General features: G+C 38.7%; 1 protein-coding gene across 1 annotated transcript in view; it reads right to left on the minus strand.

Moving 5' to 3' along the window:
• The window catches only part of LOC104551140 (pituitary tumor-transforming gene 1 protein-interacting protein), a 32,625-nt gene extending 12,509 nt beyond the window's left edge, over window positions 1–20,116 (minus strand). The window contains exons 1-6 of the mRNA XM_061997410.1: window positions 19,648–20,116; window positions 16,902–16,954; window positions 14,385–14,493; window positions 10,625–10,733; window positions 7,609–7,677; window positions 4,053–4,099 (exon numbers count right to left, since the gene is read on the minus strand). Of these exons, the coding sequence (XP_061853394.1) occupies window positions 4,053–4,099; window positions 7,609–7,677; window positions 10,625–10,733; window positions 14,385–14,493; window positions 16,902–16,954; window positions 19,648–20,116 (856 nt within the window). The remainder of the gene's footprint in view (window positions 1–4,052; window positions 4,100–7,608; window positions 7,678–10,624; window positions 10,734–14,384; window positions 14,494–16,901; window positions 16,955–19,647) is intronic.
• Between the last annotated feature and the right edge of the window lie 620 nt (window positions 20,117–20,736).

Consider the following 20,736-nt stretch of genomic DNA (forward strand, 5'->3'; position numbering starts at 1 on the left):
GGTGAATGGGGGGCACTGAGCAAGAGACTTTTGTGGTGCTTCATTGCTAGCTGGGCCAAACCCCAACTGACACTTTGTAAGTCTGAAAGTAAAAAGTAAAACACTAGGCACTGCTCTCTTACAGCTTAAACCCAGTGAAAATTATGTTCTACATCCAGTATTGCCAATTTCGAATGTAAGACAATGTAAGATCTTTGATACACTTTTCCTGTACCATTCAGATAAGCAAACATGCTTTTATCTGCCCCACCCCAAAACATTCAGCCCAAAGCCGTTTTATGTAACTAATCCTCAGATTTCAAGTCAATGGATAATTTTTACTTGTCACTGCAAATGCCATTCCCACTAGTACTCACTTTCATTTTATTGAACTATGTTTAGGAATGAACAGATACAATTACCACCAATCAGGCTTTAGTATGTTTAACTTGAAGTTCTCTCATTTGTTTTATTGCACAATATTGTAATTAAAATAGGCCTGAAATATGGGTCTATCCAGTATGAGTACTCTTGGTTGTGACTTCAGAAATTCATCTCCTGGGAAAGAATGCACTCCAAGAGAAATGATAAGCTCTCCTTCCAAATGAGGATAACGACAAAGGTTACAATGTCTGGCAGACCTTTTCTCAGTTTTGCTCTCAAATCTGCATCCAGTGTCTAAATTTCTTTAATCCTCAGCATTTTAAGTATGTCATAAGATTATATTAAGAGGAGGGAGACAGCATCTCACCACTTGCACCAACTCCTATTGAAGAACTTGTTCAGGCTCCAGTAAGTGGACAAAAAAAATCTGGAGATATTAAAAAAAAAAAAGGAGCAAGATAAAAAGCTCCTGTCAGCTGCCACAGCTGCTCTTATCCAGGACACTCAAAGAGAAGCTGCAAGCCTATGCTAATTGGATAGCATGTCTGGTTCAGGTGATGCTCACATGCTTCCCTGAACCAGACATGAGTTGTCTTTCTCTCAACTGTTTCCCATTTCACATGAGAGCAAGGACCCAACTTGTAATTTACACTGTGAGGTTCAGAGAAGCTAGAAGTTCATAGCTTCAGGAGTCTTGGTTGCAATCAAGTCCATCACATGTTACTGCTGAACCTGAATATTGACACATAGGGCACTTCAAAAAAAACATCTAACATCTTACTTCTATTTACTCTAATTTTGAAGTTAATATTTGACCTACTTAGTAATATTTAAGAAAGACTCAAAAATTTCAAAGATATAGTGGTCAAGTATCTTTCAGTAACTTGTATGAAATAAGGACTCCTCATATGTATGAAATGACAAAGCAATTGTAATAAAGTACTGAGATTTGGCTCTTGCATATCAGCACTGCCCAAAAATAGAATTCAGAAGTCAAAAATTTACAAGGGACTGTACAAGCTAAAAGAGAAATGAAGTAGTTTGATATGCATTTTAACCCCTTATTACACTTTTCATCTTTATTTATAATCCCCAGGTTAACAACTCTATTCACAAACTGAACAACTTTAAATATATTTATATATTTACACGCATAGCAATACAAGGTTTCCCTCCTTTATATTCACAATACTTAAGACAGCCAAGACAAAATATCTATCTTTAACAGAAAGAACAATTACTGTGACAAACTATTGAATATAAAAATTACATATCACTAAATTAACTGATCAAAACCTTTGCAGAACTGAAACAAGCTGTGTGGAAGCCCAGAATCATGAAAGGCAATAATTTTGTAAAAATTACAAGAAAGAAGCCTTCCACTAACACCAGGCAAAACCCTGAAATATATAAATAAATAATAAAGCAGCTTCTCACTAATGCTGTACTGAACATACAATAGTAGCAAATGCAGCAGCAATTGAATTGTAGTTCCTTTGTATGCCTCGCAAACTGCAAAGTACTCTGAATTCTACTTTAAAATTTTCTAACAGTCAGCCTATAATTTGGGTAATCATACTGCATTCATGCCTGTGAGAAATGAAAAATACTATCAAATTGTGCAACAAAGAAACAATTCAAAGCCTGTATTTCTGGTTGCTAAAGCTCTCTATTGCTTCCAATGCTCCCAAAGGACTGTGGCTAGAGTGACACCTGCAATGCATTATAAATGTGTAATTACCATTTAAATGGGGTAAGGAAAGCTGGTGGATGAAATGGGAAAAGGCATTCCCTTAAAGCCAACCAAACATTGACATTTCAGGCATGATGATCTATCTTAATCTACCCAGTCAGGTTAACAAAGTCATTGTCATTCTGCCACTCATCCATGCCTACTTAACTGAGAATCCTCTCTGCAGTGCGTAAGAGTATAAACTAACCTACTGTCTCCATAATTATTTGAGGCAATTTTTATTAGATTATATTTAATATGCTAACATATGTATTTACTAGACAGTGACAAATGAAGACAAAAGATCCAAGGCTATAGCAAGACTTACTCTATCATGTATCACCAAATTACTTTGACAATCATTTGTCTGGATGTTGTCAGAATATAAACTATATACATCAGCAATGATATGTAGGGATTTCAGAATTTATATGTATTTTGTCTTTCGCTTTTTTTCAGTTACGTACATCCTGAAAGAATGTGCCAACTATTCACATAAGAGTTCAGTTTTTCTTCATTACAAAAAACGAATTATGAGAATCCAGGCCTCGAATGAATACATTCGATAATATGAATTATTCTTTGCATGTGCAATAAAACAAACCTGTCCATAAATCAACTTTATTTAGAAGATCAAGTAAAACATTCTGTGAAGGTCTGAAATTTATGCACTGGAGAGAATTATCTTCACTTAAATGTAGGACCATCCAGAGACAAGTGAACTAATTTCACAAGCAGAATACTACTGAACACAACCTTTCGAAATATCACTTAACTTCAGTGCAGTGCTTTGATACACTTATAGAGTGCTGCATGGCAGTTTGGAGACACAGCCATTGTTTTGAACTCATTATCAGAACTATCCCAAGGTCTAAGGTCTCTTCTAAGGAGAGACAACACAAAAAGTGTGTGTTCTTTTTTTTTGTTTTGTTGTTTTGTTTGTTTGGAGTTTCGTTTTTGCTTTAATCTGGACTATTGTTGTTAACCACTCAAATGAATTTTTTCAAACTGAATTGTGGTTGTGATTCAGGGTCAATTATCCTTTAAAATACCACAGGACTGAAGTTCATAACTGATGTTTAACAAAAATTACTTCTACTTTTTACAACATTCTTCCTCCTGCAAAATTTTCCTCCATTCCAGCAAAAGACCATACTTTGGCAAATGTTCTCCAGGCAGGGAATTCCCTACAGAGATAGTCTGTATCTTCTCTGCATCAGCCAAAAGGCAGGCTGTGAATTCATGAAGACATTCCCAGTCTCTGCCAATCAAGTTAACAAGAGGATGAAAATTAACAGTTTGAGTGACTAGAATCACCTTTTCTGAAATGAGTTCAATTTGCATAATAAAAAGTGCAGCATAGTTTTAGCATATTTGTCTCTGAATATTTAACCCTATGAAGAAATCAAATGGCAAGTGCAAAGAATGACAAGCAGGTCCTACAATCTTGGGATACTCTTCTACCGGACCACAGCCCCACTTAAAAACAAAGAAAATCCAACCATTTTTATCCTATGTTAGGCTGCATCCTCCATCCCTATTTTAAACGACGCTTGCTAGTCAGTCTATCCTCCTTCAATAACCATAAGTCTACTGGCTAATTGCAACTAGATTGGTTTATCACATTTAAAACCAAACAAATAAAAAACTCAACCCAAAATCAGTACTCTTACTCAGGAAGAGACAAAATCAACCACTTATATTTAAATGCCTGCCCCAGCCAAACACCCCACCCAGCACATTGTCTCTTGCCCACTAGGAGAGAGAGTACAAGGAAAAAGAACAGGAGCAGAACAGCAATGAGATCAGGTGTTCAGGTGACAGAAGACACACATCAATAGGAAATTGGCCTTGACTACTTCTGCTGCTCGTAAAGCAGCTTGTTTCTGCTGTGAATTTTTATTACGAAGAAGGAAACAATTTAGATACTGAGTATGAAAACAAGATTACTACATACCATACTTCTTACGTATTTCATCATGCTTCAGTTTTCTTTCATGTTTCCTACAACAAACAAAGGCATCAGAAGAACATTCAGACTGTTTTGAGCTGTAAAAAAAATATGATAATTACACCTGAGACAACAGCATTTTTAAACTAGTATGCAATTGCAAGTTTAAAAAAAAAAATCCCATTTATCAATTATATATCTTACCTTTCTATATATGCTTTATATATCAGTAAGATTCCCCAAAACTTCTCACCAATCAATATTGTCAAAATAAGATGTATTTTCAAGCACAAAGAAAATACTGGATTTTTGTACAGAATTAATGCATCTACATCCACATAGATATTCCTATTCTAGGCAGACCTGCCTCTGCGGGGGGGTTGGACTACATCTCTAAAAAAGTCCCTTACAACCCCTATCATTCTATGATTCTTCTATACATAAGATGCAATACTAGAAAGATTCCCTAATGCTCGCCACCAAGGAATATAATTGTAAAATGCAACTCTGGCTACAGTGGGCTTCGGAATTCTAATTAAATATAGTAATTTTAAAGAGATAAAAGGCATACTACTATTTTAAGAAGTACATCAAGTATAATTGAAAACTATTAGTTTCTAAAATCCGGCATGGTATCCATGCAGAGAATAATTTTAAAAGATTGTACTACATAAAAATTGGTGCCTCTACTTATGTTGTTGTAGCCCAGTCAGCAATGAAGCACCACAACAGTCTCTTGCTCACTGCCCCTCATCCACCCCCACTCTCCTTAGGACAGAAAAGGCCCCAGAGAAATGGGAGTAAAAAGATAGCCAAGGTTGTTGTGGATTGAGACAAGGGCAGGGAGGGCTCCCTGCCAATTACAGTTCCATGCAAAACAGACTCCAGTACTCGACTTAGAGAGGAAAGTAGGGAAAGTTTATTCTACTACCTACAAGAAACAGAACAAAAAGCAAAAAGAGAGCAGGATGATGAGAAAAGTACAACCAGCACTTTAAGATCTCCCTCCCCCATCCCTTCTTTCTTCCCAGGCACAGCTCACCGCTCCTGATATCTCTACCTTCTCCCCTCTCAACAATTTGGGGTGGGGTAGGGAATGGGGGACACAGTCTCTCATAGATGATCTCTGCCACTTCTCTCTTCTCAAGATGGGGATGACTCTTCCCCTGCTCCTATACAGGGTCCCTCCCACAGGACACAGTCCTTAATAAACATCTCTGGCACGGGTTCCTCCCAACAATTACAGCTTCTGCAAATACAGGATCTCCCCCACAGAACACAGCCTCTCTGAGCATAGTCACTGCCTCTGGCACATGGTTTTTAACAAAGTGAGTAACTGTCCCTGATGTAGGGTTTTTAATGAAGTGCAAACAAATCACTGCTTCACCAGTCTAATCATAAGACAGTTTTCAAGACTGTATCTAATATTGTCAAACTTTAACTAGTCACATAAAACAAGAACATGATGAGTCAGTTTCTTATTCCTCTTCCCTTTAGAAAGGTGAAGGGGGAAAAAAAGTGACAGGACTTTAAATGGAATCACAACATCATTCCTGAGATAATCTTCCTATATCCCAATGGCAGCATCTATTTTGCTTGGTTTAAAAATAAACAAACAAGTTCCTGAACAACTATTTGACTAAGATGACCCAGGATCTACAAATTTTGAGATAAGGACACAGAATCTGGCAAAACAACACTCCTCTAACAAAAAAAACCAAAAAAAACAAACCAAAAAACCCAAAAACAACAACAGTTTGTTGCCATTACCAAAATTCAGCCCAGATAGACAAGTTGTGACTTCCACCCGATTCTAATTTGCATATATTCAGCAGAAAGCTGTTAAGCATTGACAGCTTAATTCAGGAAAGATCCCATCTGCCCCATGCATATTCCACCTCCAAACAATTCATATTGCTAATCAGATCCTGTGCATCCTCAGAAGCAATTATCCTACTTCCTACAGAGCTGAAAGGCTGAACTGGCCTTTCCCTACAACTGCACTTCTGGAAAGCACGCAGATAAAACATGATGAGAAAACCAAGACAGACTCAAAACCTTCCACTACTGTTTCCCTGTGATACTCATCTCCCTTATGTCCCTTTCTACTACTAAGTCCAGGCATCACAGGGCACAGCAACCTATGTAGAACTCATCCTCCTATGGACTTACAGGAAGTAAGCAGGAGATAGAGTGAGGTGTTATAGTTGCTCTAAGTAGCCCACTCCTCATGTTTTCCCACAACCCCCAAGCCACGTGCAGAATAGCTATGCATATTCAGGAAGTGGCAAACACCCCAGGGCTCCTGCTAAGCTCTCTTCTGCAATTAGAACAGTTTCTCTGTTTCACAGACCAAATCCTGAGACAAGCTAGGAAAGCTGGCTGCTGCTCTGCTCTAAGGCTGCAGCAATCATCCTGGCACAGCAGTCTGCTCCCAGCAATCCTTGTTCTGGGGCTTTATTCAGGAATGGAGCTGGTCTTAGCTCTGTGTTACTAATTGCCTGGTGCATCATCACCTGCTCTGTGTGTGCACAGCAAACCCTACAGTCCAAAAGTATCAGGCTTCCTACAGATTAACTGTACCAAGAAATCACAGTCGAAAGGTTATGGTATACAAATATACCCTATGCACCTGGTCACTGCCTTTGCTTTGCAATATACAAGTAAGTATCAATTTAACTGAACAAAGCAGCATAATATTTAGGGATGTACATTTCACAACAAGGCATATGGTTTTGGCATACAACAAAATGTTGATATTCCTCACAGGATCCCTTCTCTGTAGAAGAGAACAAAAGCACTGCAGAAGGAACATCACCTTCACACTAGCACTCTGTCTTTGTACCATGACAAGTTGGAAATGGACAACCAGGTGGAAAATTTCCTTTTTCTGATCCATTGCAAGTCAACATTACTTATCTGGAAAAAAGTGTGGTACAACTATGCTCAATCACACTTCTGAAGCTGGCCAGCTATTTCTTATCCTTCTGCACACATTCAAGTATGACACTTTCAGCTCACAAATTAAGATGTCTGTAAAAACCATTTTGCGTCCATTTTATTCTCAGATAAATGGTGAAAGGAAAAGTACTGCTTTCAGTTGTCCCAGAATAAATATTTTCTTTGTTTTTCTCCCACCACTGGATTCTGGCGGTCCTTGCATCCCGTGGACCCCAGCAACCTTATGGATACGTGCAGAGACTGTTCATTGAACCCACCCAAAAGAATAAAACAACCTCAAAATCCCCATAGAAATGTAAATAGCTTTCTGCAAAACAAATCTGACATAGTATAGAGCCAAGGAATGTTGTGTCTTCAGCATGAAAGAAAACTAAGAATGCTCTTCGCATCACCAACTCACAGTTATGTCAGAAATAGAATGCCTTTAGACACAATTTAAAGGTTTAAATTAGTGGCAACATTACACTTACAAATATACATTTTCAAAACAGCTACTTTAGCTCAGCTATGCTAGGAGACATCTTATTTTCAACTTCCCACTGCAAAAAGGCAGAATAACACCAGGAAGTGCACAGCTATTTTTCAAGCTGTCAAGATTTACCTCTGTAAAGACTGTAGTCTCCGTTCCTCTCTCTTTCTGGCTAGCCATTCCTCTTCTTCATCTGGTCTACTAGAAATAAGGAAAGAAGAAAAGGCTCAGAGGAAGAAAAAGCAATTTCACTGTTAGAGCAATCACTATTTAGTCATTTGACTTAGGAAAAATTTATAGTCTGACCTGAGATACTTATTCACAGCCATGTAAGATTTCATTCCTGAACATGTGTAACTGACAATTTTGTAGAATTATCCTTTCATATTTTATTATACTCAAATGCTTCACTCACTGCAGTCATGTCCTCTTCTGATTCCACATGACAATTTAAAGCCTCTTAGGAACAGCTTGTAGACTGTTTCAGAAGCAGACTCCCACTTGCCATTTTTCCCCTGTGCCATACCCCATTTTTGAGTAAGTGTACTGCACATGCACAGCTAAGTCCATTGTTGGCCTCTGGAAAAAGATTGATAGTTCGTGACTGTTTGATGCCTGAACAATTTATCTTTCCACAAGCATCACTATCCAATCTCAAGCTTCCCTCAGGAAAGCAGTCCTCATGAACTATCTTGGGACCTGCCTTCCCTGTTCTGGAATAAGCAAGGATTTACCCAATTGCATCAGTTGTGTAATTCTGGGAAAGGCTGAACCAACATACTACATCTGGTCTGTGCAGGTGTGGATATGCTCTGTGAATGCAGACACTGAAGTTTTGTGTCTTGTCTTGGAGAAAGCTCCACTCTACTTAACCATTAGATAGAACATATAAAAATTATAGAGCTTTAAAGCAAGTGCCAAACAATATTTATTTGCCTGGTATATTTTTCTGACAGAATTAACAACAACTCTTCAGGATTAATGAATGTACACCAGCCATGCTCCCCCAGGTGCCCATCACTTTGCAAAACCGAATGCACTATCTGAAGCTGTTTGACATGAATATTTACAATAGTACTACACCTGCTAATAAAGAAATGAACAGCTGAAGCAACCACATGGCTGCAGCAACCGACATACAAGTTAAGCAAGAGTGACATCTAGTGGTTAATTACAGCATGACAAATGTTCTAACAATTTCACAGACACCAGAACTGTAAATCTGAACTCAGGTTTTCCATCTGCTCAGTCAGTCCATACATCTCTTTTTAAATACAACTCAGTATTTCAGAATCCATGTAATGTTTCAGATACAAATTTTCTAGATCCTCCTTTTCCTGTTTCCACATAAAGAATTAAAATCAAACTTGAGGAGTTTGGCAGCAAGAAACAGATGCAACAGCTCATCTTTATAGGGAAACAATGACTAGTTTTAGAGATTCTCAAACACTGAAACTCTCCAGAGAAATACTGACACTTCTGCAAAACTGGGTTACACCTGAGATCCAAGAATTCAGTTAAACTAATATTACATGTCTACACATTTTCCTTCTTCCAATTAATTAAAAGTTTGTCTTGTAGAAAACAACTCCCAAAACTGAGAACTAGAGAGCAAAATAATTCCTGCAGAGAATCAGTGGATTTAAAGTCCGTAATATACCAGGCTTCAGTGCAAGAATACATTCTGAATCCTCCTGAAATAAGCTGGACCCCATTCTGACAGGACCTTTATATCCTATGAGTGTTAGAAGATTAAGCTTGACACCTCTGGGGTCCTGGCGTAAGACAATTCTTTCAACTAATCATCTATTAGATGTTACTGTACCAATTGACAACTTAGCTACTAAGACTGAAATCAGGCACAAATCTCTTTTCAAAGGTATCAAGCTTTACTTGTTGGCACAGCAGCCACAGAGGGGCCTTCTCAGTTCTGCTGCAGGGGATGTAGGCAGATCTTACATAAAATCTGAAAGTTATACACATCTTCAGACCTTATCAGCATGGGGCTAAAAAAAATATCAATTTTTGCACTAGGACATATTTGACAGACATATCTACCATCCCAGCAGGTGCATACATGTTCCTCAGGGAAAAGAGAAGAGAATTACATGTTATTTACAATAATTTTCTCCTTTCTTTAAAGCCCCAGATGTACTATATTTCTCTGGTCTGAAGGTCAGCACTAAGCCTTGTACAGATGTGTAAGTTCTTTAAAAAAATCTCACATCCTAAAACAAGAATAATGAATTACAAGTACTTAAAATGAGGTCCATGGGGGAAGCATTGAAGGAAAAAATGAATACAGCTAGCTTAAACTGCACTATCCTGAAACCTGAGCTCTAAAACTTCTTTGGTAAAGACAGTATATTGTGCTGTCCCAATAAACAAGGCTTTTGAGGTGTTTCATTAGGGAACAAACATTGATCACTTCATGTGGCAGCACTGACTTACCTATTTTAGGTCCTTATGAACTACTTCCCTCCCTCTGAAGGACATTAGCCAATTAAGAGAAGCCAGTAAAAATAAAGTTTTACAAGTCCTTCAAGACCTAAAGAACTTTTATATTTGCAGTATTACTTAGCTTTAAAATAAGTAAGTCACTCTTAGTATCTTGGAGCAAAACATTTTACATTTAGAATATTTTGTTGAATTGGCAGACAGATAATCACTTTGACACTGATATCTGCTGATAAATCCTAATGCAAATTCCAAAGCATGGATATCAAGTGCTGCAGGACATTGTTGCTCAGTTTCTTGTTACCCACCCGGTCCCTTTTTGCTGAACTAGGAGCCTGCCTTGCAAGAAATTATAGAAATAAGTATTTATTTGGCAACTGAAATATTTCATGTTCAATCTTAATAAGGAAGTGTAAAACACAGTAGTGTAAAGCAATAGCTTACTTGAACACATCTGTGGTGCTACCATTAATAACATCACTTTCAGTGTTCATTCCAGAATCATTTCCAGTGTCACACTGTCACTGAATACCTCTTTTTTTGTTGTCTCTCACAAACAAATATGGCAAAGTGATGAAAGCTGCTTCCATATTAAAAGATTCTTAGCACGTCTGAGAGCAAAAATTGTTGGTAGGTAGGTAGAGAAGACGAGCACCCACAGTCAGTAAAGGAAACAAATATATGTATTTACCTCCTGGAACGTCTTCTGCAATAACAGCAATAACAGCAACAGACTGCTACGGACACCAGGATGAGTCCAGCTACTACGGCTATGGCAATAATTAAAGCCTCAAAGTTTACTGAAAAATATTAATATATTCAACTTGTTAGACTCCAGCATTAAGAAAGACTCCAGTCTTTCTGATAATTCTTCCCCTTATTCCCACACATTTTTTTGTGTCCAAAAACAAACAAAAAAAATTCAAAGCACACAAATCTGCGCAACTACCACAGTTAAAACCTAGCAAAAAACATTAGTATTTTGCTACTATTCATGATTACACTGAACAGACATTAAGTAAAATTGTTCTTTGCATATACCAAACGACTAAAAGTCCTCCTGTAATACTTCATATGATATATATCTACTGCTATTATACCACAGCTCTGTCAGCCCACTCTCAACCTTAGGCAATGCACAGCATGAACCAATAAAAGCTACAGAGATGCTGCAGCAGCAGCACACACACATTACCTGCAGCAGCTTGAGAGAGGGCAAGATAAAATGATGATGTCAGAGGATTTGAAGGAGATAGAAAGTTTTGTGGAGAGTTTTGTACTAAGTCATCTTCTATGTACAAAGAGTGATTAACAAATGCAGGAGGGGTATTATTTTAACTGCATACACTCCAACAACTGCAGCTGGTCTAAACCAGGATGGGACTGCATTCATAAAAAAAATAATCAGAAATCTGATATCCTAGAAGAGAGTGAGGCCCCCCAAAAAAAAGCAAACAGGAATGATAAAAGCAAAGCTATAGACACCACTTTGAGGACCTCTGAAATTATTCAGAGAAGTTGCACCAACTGAGATAATTAACACCTGAACACCTGTCACTGCACATACTCTGCACTCTCTATTTTAAAGCATGACAGAGAGAGGGGGCAGGGAAGCTGTCTCTTCTCCCCTCTCCCACATAAATCCCACTGAACTCTGTCAGATTAAACAGCTTCATGCTGCTGCAGTAACAAAAAGTAGCTACACATGCACTTTTTACTGCTTTAAGGTTCTAGTGATAAGACATTCAAACTTAGCAACTGAAGTTCAACAGGTCTGTTCTGTCTGATCCACATGCACAAGCCAAAAACCATTACTTCTCTATAGATCTCATCAACTCCTCTCTGGCTAAGGCATATCCTTCACAGATCTTGCCAAAGATTCGATCCGTGTAAATATTTTTGCTTCTGTGTTGTAATTTACTGGGTGCAGTTTATAATACAGATGAATACATAGTTTCTAGTTCAAGATAAATTTTGAACATGTAAATTCTGTAACACATTTTACCATACTACATTTCTCATTCTGTTACTTCCCTACAAGTTACAAGCAATTAAACATACTCCATTCAGTAAAAACAAAAGATAGTTTTAATCTCCATTTAATTATATTTTTCAATTGAAGCAAAAATTGTATTTTTAACTGATTAAAAAAGTGCAAAAAAAGACTGTCAGTTTTAAGTTTGCACTCCTGTCTCCTCTATTTCATTTCCTTGTTATTCATAAAAAACAATACAATTAAGCTACTTTGTATTACACTGCTTTTATATCATTCTTTTTCTTCACTGCTGATTTATCTGCCAATATGTCTTATTCCATACAAAACTGTGAAGCCAGGCATTGGGTTTTGAGAGCTACAATATTCACCTTCATTTTCAGTAACACTGAGTGAAGACCCATCTCTCCATTTTATTTGCAAAAAGAAATATCACCACCACCACATTCACAAGGTTTTCCGCTTTTGCACTTTTACTTTTTTTGCTGAGTATGTGTTCCATTACAAAGTTTCCATTCTGTGTTTAAAGTGCAATCAATCTCAAAATACAAATGGAGCCCAAACTAAAAACCATTTCTATACCAGGAGTACACTGTAAAGAACACCCCTACTATCAGCAGATTCTAGTAACCACTGCTTTGCAAAACAACATGCATGTCTATACTTGCAGCAGCTGAGAGAGTTAACTTTCCTCATGGCAGCCGGTATGATGCCATGTTTTGGATCTCTGGCTAAAACAGTGCTGATCACACACCAGTGTTCTGGCTGTTGCTGAAGAGGCTTGAAAAACATCAAGATTTTCTCTTCTTTGCTGCTCCACTCTGCTTCTCCCAGTGAGCAGGGCTGGAAGTAGGCAACACACTGGAGCAGTCAGGAGGGAACACTGCCACAACAGCTAACCCAAGGGGTTATTCCACATCATGTAATGCTGTGATCAGCAATAAAACCCGAGGTAAAGGAAAAAGAAGTGGAGGAGGTATCTGGCTTCCAGTGACTACTGTCTGGGGATTGGCTGGGCATCAATCTGTCTGTCTGTGGGAGGTGGTAAGCAATTTCTTTTTATCTTTTTTTCTCTCTCCCTTTTTCCTTTACCAACGGTCTTTATCTCAATCCATAAGTTTTCTTCTTTGGTTCTGTTTTCTTCCCCCATCCCTCTGTGGCAAGGGAAAGGAGCAGCTGTGGTTACTGCTGAGCTGCTGGCAGGAGTTAAACCACCATACTCCCAGAAAAAAGCTTGCTACATTTTTATAGTAACAGTATTTACTATAACATTGAAAGACCAATTTCCTTAAAAGTGTGCCTTATCAGTGAAATGATATACCTTCTGCAGTGCTATAAAATTCCAGAAGTCCAAAATTCCATAAATGCTTTCTCTTACAAAACAAAGCACAGAGCCCTTCTGGTAAAAACAAAGAATTAGTAAAGTTCTCCTATACAATTCAATCTAGTCCCTCTGTTTGCAGAGATTATATGAAGTGGTAACATTATGAAACTTGCACGCTTCACTTTGATATCAATCTTCTACACTTGCTATTCTAAATTAGACTCCTGCATATCTCATTGCTCTAAGTGTGGCAACTTCCTTCCCTCTCCTCCCTACTTAGCATTGTCACTGATAGTTCATTTCCACTTGTTTTTGTCCTTTAGCCTCCTGATGTTCATGAGCAAATATACAGAAAGCAGCAAGCCTTTTCTTATTTGTTCTCTGTTCAAGTCTAGTCTGAATTTAGATTTGTACACACAGTACTGCTTCAAATAGCTTCAAATTACAGCAGCATATGTACTGTGCTATATTTTTTAATACCACATGCAAAGCAAAAGGAAAACTGAGAACAAGTAAATCATACAGTACACCACAATCTACAGCAGCACCCTGCAGCTTCTTTATTAACCTTAATTCCATTGCCTTCAGTATCCAGAGATGACAATTTTTTTTCAGCTGTTTAAGCAAAAGTAGTATTCAAGAATTTTTGGATGGCTCCATCCCTGTGGTATTGATTCACTGTTGCCATGGAATATACTATAAAAAATGTGGATCTGGGTATATCATCCAACATTTTAAGAAACGTTAAAAGGAAGCAAGAATGGTCACCTTTTGTTAACAGGAAATGATCCATTTATTTGTACCTCAGGTGTATAGTTTTAGAAACAGGTAAATCCTGAGTAGGTACAGAAAACACCTGGAACATTCCGATATTGCTGTCTCTCAATCCAGACTTTCACATCAACAGAACTTCACTATACAGTAAATGTTTTAAAGCCATTAGATCAGAATAACTCTGTTGACAAAGAATCTGTAAGTCCAGAAGATTAGAGATCACAGTTCCAAATCATAACCACTGCCTCCTGTCCCCACTCTTCCAAATAAATTATCAGGAAAAAGCTCTAGTAAGTAGTAGTCTTACTTTAAATATACTTGTAAATAATTCTCTATAGCAAAAGTAAAATTAGTACCTACTCCAGCAAACTCCCCAACGAGCGTTTGAGAGAGAACACAATGAAGATGATGGAACAATGCTTCTTACAGGGTAATCAATACAAGTGTTGTTGGTATAACACCAAAGGCACTGTGCAAAAGAAACAAAAACCCATAAAAATTATTCATCTTCAAAAACAGTTTACAATTTAGTGTTCTTTACAGATAGAACTCTTAAGTGAGTACAACACTGAATGGATATATTGAAAGTGTTTTATAGTACAAAACCTCCACAAGTCCTGGTACAATTTCTAAGTAAACCCAAACTAAATTGTCAGTACATTTTGTAATTATAGGTAATAAATATTTACACTAGCTTGAAAACACTTGAGAAGATATTGAGGTACTCTGTATACTTGAGGATAACATGGCTTTGGGTTTAGAATTCACAAAATTAACAAGAAATACACAACCAGAAAGTCAACTGTTCAGAATTTTAAAACATCTGTATCTTTAAGGAACAGAAATATAAACTTACTTCAGCCCTACATTTTCCTATCAAAAGAAAGAAAACAATAAAGAACACTTAAAATTCTACAGGAAATGTTCCTGCAAGGTAGTAAAAGATAATAGCCTTATCCAATCTGCATTGCAAAGTACACTGGGTACCTTAATTGTGCACACTTACATATCTGCAAATTTTTAAAATTTTAAAGTTCTTACACATATTATAGTTACAATAACAGCATAAAAATTCTGCAGAACCAAGCATCAAGCTTAAGGTTTGTTTTTCTTCTGTTAAATCAACTACTTCAAAATTCCTTTACCACACAACTAAACCCATGAAGAAGTTCTGGATAACATTAAAAAGGATCCTTGACAGATCAAGGGGTTTTAGAATTCATAACAGAAAGGGCTGAGACAGGAACTATACTTTATCTAACAGTACTATCAAACCATCTTTGTTGTATATCTTCAGTTCCCCAAAGTCCGTTATCTTGCTCTAAAGCGTTAAAAACTGTTAAATACAAAGGAAACAGTTTTTAGTAGATACTGGTCTCTTGAAAAAAAGCGAGGAAAAAGAAATGTACTTGTGTTTTGTAGTTGGTAGACTTCACAAGTTAAACATACATATAAAGACATATCAATAAAAGTAATTAAAGTAGTCTAATCTTTGTGAAAACTTGCCCTCTTCAGTTTTAATTTTAATCATGGATGTTAGATGACAACACGTTTGTTCACACAAATGCTAACGGCTTTCTTTTAGATGTTAAAGCCTTTTTTTTTTAAATGTATATGCAAATTGTCTGAATCAAGTCTAAACTCCTTTCATCAAGGTTAACACTAATGCTATTGAAGCAATCTTGTTCATCATTCCATCACCAAAACTAACCTGGACACTGCCATTGGTTTGGCAGATTCTGCAAGTAACATATCCATAACTGTTAGCATCTAGTGCAGAAACAGAGCTAAAGGATTTATTTCTGTCACAAGGCGAACACATAGCTCTCAGTTTAAGAAAAGTCATGTTCATGTATTTGCACCAGCAGCAGTGGCAGCACTTCAAAGCGAGAGTCACACCAGTGGTACTGCTGACCATTTCATCTTCAGTGACCCATGTTTTACATTTCGTATTTTATACTTTTGAAGATAAAGAGTTCTTTACATGCTGATGATGATCAATACACAGGTCTGACAACACACCATATCAGTGCAAGGAAAGTAGTATTTTTTTCATTAAAGCCAAAAGATACTTAAACCAGGTAAGTTTGCCTATTTCTCAATATTTCCCTAGCGCAAAAGTTTCGCAGTAACTTACAGAACTTAAAGACTGCTGAAATGTTTCTTTTGAGTGACATCTGAAGATAAAATTTGAGATCAATTATCACTTTAAATATGGGAGTTTCTTCTACTCTGCAGATACAGACACCTTTTGCCATGATTTTTACTGTGGAGCTAAAAACATTTACAGCAAAGGATAGGGAAATGATTCTATTGTTTTAAATGCCTGGCTTATTGCCATCTCATTGGAAATCTAAACATTTTGCTACCAGAACAGTGACTTAGCCTGGCAGTCCTGAGCACGTGGGTTTGATGTAGATAGTGGATAGGCCAATATGTCTGATTATCTACAAAGCAGTCTGCCTCACCAAAATGTCCTGCATGAGGCATCTTCAGAGACATTAACTTCCTTTTCAGCATACAAGAAATACAAGGCATTTTATCCACATAAGATTCAGTATCTGGCCCTTGTACAGGACAGAAAATTAATTGAGCACTGCTTGCAAAATGAAGATGAGTCTAAACCAGCAGCAACATCACCTTGCTCAGTTGGAAGCTCTGAGCACACACACTGAAAATGGAACTCTATAATGCCATTTAAGTAAGAACAGATATAAGAACTGACTGACCTCGACAACTTATTATGGGTAGTTTGACTAGAATTACTATTAAAAATAAAATAACCCTCCCATCAAAGAAATCCTAACAACACGATTTCACATTAAGTGGAAAAGTCACCAAGTTCTCATCAACCAAAAAGGATGCTAACAATCTTACCGAAACATTTTTTAGACATTCTTCACAGGACCTCTGGGAAAACTCTGAACATGCTAGAAAAAAAACCAAACACCAAAACACATAGAGATTATATATTTACTTGCACACAGTAATGTCAGTCATTTTAACATAATACTTAGCCTTTTGGTTTTTCTACTTCTAGATACAATCAACAATTCTGACTGAAGTTACAAAAACTCAGCAATTCCATTCCAGAACTGTAGCAAACAGAGACAAAAAATATCTAAGTTGGACTTCTGACATAGTTAGAGAAACAACTCAAGCTTACCTTTAACTTCAATTTGCATTCTCTAAGGACAACAGGGGAGAGTTGCCCAAGAGTTGTCCAATATCTCTGCTGAAGTTCTAAGACTTTTACACTTCCAAGTTTTGCAGCTTTGGAAGCCTAGAAAGGCTGACTCTTGCCTAGGGTGGGTCCCCTTCCATAGATAATAACCTATTCTGGGTGAAAATTTTTTTAAAAGACAAAGCTCCCCATATAACACAGTTTTAAATAATAAAATGTATTTCCAAACATAGTAAACAAAGTTATTTTGTAAGAGGTCAACAGGAACCCTAACAGAAACTTGAACAGCCAAGTGATGCAGATGTTTTTAATAAAACATCTTCTACCTTAAAAGAAAATATTTACTGGTGTTCATTCCCAGAGAATTCCAGCCAAAGGCTTCCATTTAGAAGTACTGCATACTTACTGTTTTAAGACTTGTCTTTTTCATCTACAATGTAGACATAATTTGCTGCCTACAGGACCAAATACATACTACGGTCCTGACCTAGATTAACTACTTGGTAGATCAGGGAGAATCTCCTCTCTTGGTCCAAACCTCAATTTTCCTTTAATAACTGCAGTTTCTATGATCATTTTTAACACTATTTAATTAAACTAACTTTTGATATAACATCAGTATTAATCACCTAACATGTAATAAAATGATAAATCAGTTTTACATACCAAGCCTGGTTTACCAAACAGTGGAAGCATTACTTTAATTGCCATTTCTAACAAAAGAATGTAATGTAACGGCTAGTACAGAGTGAATTGTAGCTCTGTGAAGATAGATTCTGACAAGTTAAGAAAAAGCTGTTACTATTCATGTCTTTTTTTTTTCCTTCTTCTTCTTCTAGCAACTAAGATGCTGCTCACACGTACAGGAATCAATATAAGCTAACTAAACACCAATTATTTGTATGATCTCACTTTCCAGGAGACATACTCATGGACTAGCAATGTAGCAATGCACAAATACAGAACAAAAGCTCTTCCTCCACAAAATATAGGTAAAATAGCATTGACCATAAAACTAATTTTGTTTAAAAACAGCTCCCCCCCTCCCCTTTCCAATATGCATTTGTGCATGAAAGTAGCATATACAATTATTTTCAGGGAGACAGTGATGTACACCAGCATGAGCTTAATGACTGATGACTGCCATACACCCTTAAAATCAGATTATTTCACAAAGACACCCACCAAATAGTGCACCTGCTCAGTCAGAAACCTTTAAACACTTACACTAAGATTATTCATAGTTAGTCTACTTATATTTGTTCTCTGCCCCTCCCCAAGGACAACACTGTTCAACTTAAAGAGCTGTTCCCTTCCACTGGCATAAGGATACTTTCTGTAAGTACTCTTATTCTCCCTCAATGATCCTTCTGCTGCAGTCATTAAAGCCATCTCTTCTTGATATTTTCCAAAATAAGGAACAATGCAGCCTTGTAGCCCTACTTTATGCCAGTCCAGTCCTGTTGAATGCAGGTGCTGAACTTTTCGAATATTTAGCAGGATGGCATGTAAGGTTCTAGATATGCAAAACTGCCAGCTCTCTCTTCACAAGGACATCACTTCAGTAATGATATGCATTTGATAGCCAAGAAGTCTCCCTCGTTGCTTTTCTCCCAACTATCTTCATTTAAGATTAAACTGGTATTAGTCACAGTAATACTTAAAGGTCATCCACATCTTTCTGTATCATCACAATCCTTTTCCATATCAACAACCAACCTAGTGCCATGAATAAATTCCTAAACTTGCATAAAAAAATAACAATATATGCAAACTTCTTTCCTAGGGAATCCATGAGCAACTCCACCATCAACACAACTTTTGGCTCCAACAAAACTCCCTGGCTCCACTTACATTTCTCAGAACTATCAGAAAGAAACTCATTAACTTGCAGTTATTTCCAGGTCTACCTTTTGTTCTTTCCTCCCTTTACAGATGAAAAACACTGAAGAGGTCTCCTTCAAGTTAGTTGCCAGCTTTTCCTTCCCAGCCGCGTTCTTCATCATCAGTCAGGACAGAGAAAACCCAGGTGACTCCCTAAAGCAAAACTCCCGAGCACCCCGCAGCCGTAGAAGCCCTCGTGCCACCGCCCTTTCCCTCAGTCAGGAGCCTGTAGCCTAGCTCTCGGGAGCGGGCGGGCTGGCCCGGCTCGGCGGGCAGCTGTCCTCCCGCCACACAGAGCCAGGCCTCTTCCAGGCAGACCCTCGGAGCACCGACAACTCTCCGGAAGGCGCTCCCGGGCGGCGCGCGGCGCCCGCAGGCCCCGGGGCGAGCGAGGGCCTCAGACCACCTCCCCCGCAGCACTGTTCGGGGCCGAGCGTGGCCCTCCCGCGAGAACCAGCCCAGAAAAGCCCCACGGCCCGCACCCAAGGGCGAGCCCCTCCGCGGAAAGGAAGGGAACGGCAACGTGCTACCCCACGACTGCCTGCCCCTCCTTACCCTGCGCAGGTGACGGCGGAGCCGTGGCGATGAGGTGCTCCAGTGCCGTCCCACCGCCACTCACCAGCGCCAGGCTCGACACCCACAGCGCCAAAACCCTCAACGTCGCCATCACCGTGCGCAGCAGCGCCACTGCTAGGGCCGGGGCCGCGCTCGAACCAGGAACTGCCCTTGCGCCGGCGCAAGAGATCGGCGCGCGCAGGCGCCCGAGGCCAAGGGCTGGCATCCGGAGATACCGCCTGGGTGAGGGAGTTGCCGGCGCTGCTGAGAGCCCTGGGTGGCTGTTTTGACTGCCGTGCGCTGCTGAGAGCCCTGGGTGGCTGTTTTGACTGCCGTGCGCTGCTGAGAGCCCTGGGTGGCTGTTTTGACTGCCGTGCGCTGCTGGTCCGTGCGGGATGTGCTGGCCCTGTTGTCCTTGTGAGCCTCTCTCAGGCACACCTGTGGAGCGTGTGCCGTGGCTGCGCGTCATTCATGGGCATGTGTAAGCTCAGTTCTCTTAGAATCACCGAATTACAGAAGGCTGGGGGTTGGAAAGGACCTTTGGAGATCATCTGGTCTAACCATCTGATAAAGCAAGTCCATCTAGATCAGGTTGTACAGGAACACATTCAGAAAGGATTTCAGAACCTCTGGAGAGGAAGACTCCTCAACCTTGTGAGAAATGCTGATGTTGTTTTTGCAGAATTATAAATGAAAACAAAGAATTGTGGTTTTTTTCTGTTACCTGTTTCTGTATAGTATTAATCAGCGAACTGGCCTCATCCGTTTCTGTGTAGTGTAAATCAGTGAATTGGCCCTGGGACTGTTACCTGTTTCTGTGTAGCAACTAACATGTTTGTTTGAAGTGTTAATTAGAATTTAAATCATAGGACTGTGGGGGGAATCTAAGATAGGATACAAAAACCAGACATCCTCTGGGGAGGATTTTTAGGCTCCTTGAGAAATTGTAAACCTTGGAGTACCTAATCAATGGGGAAACAAGGGAGGGACCTTGCATCCGGGATAGGGAATAAAAAGCCAAGTATTCTATCTATCAGGTGTGCCTACTAGCTAGGACACCCGCTCTTGCAAGAATGCTTAATAAAAGTG

This window comes from Colius striatus, chromosome 5 (genome assembly GCF_028858725.1).
Source record: "Colius striatus isolate bColStr4 chromosome 5, bColStr4.1.hap1, whole genome shotgun sequence".
Lineage (NCBI taxonomy): Eukaryota > Metazoa > Chordata > Aves > Coliiformes > Coliidae > Colius > Colius striatus.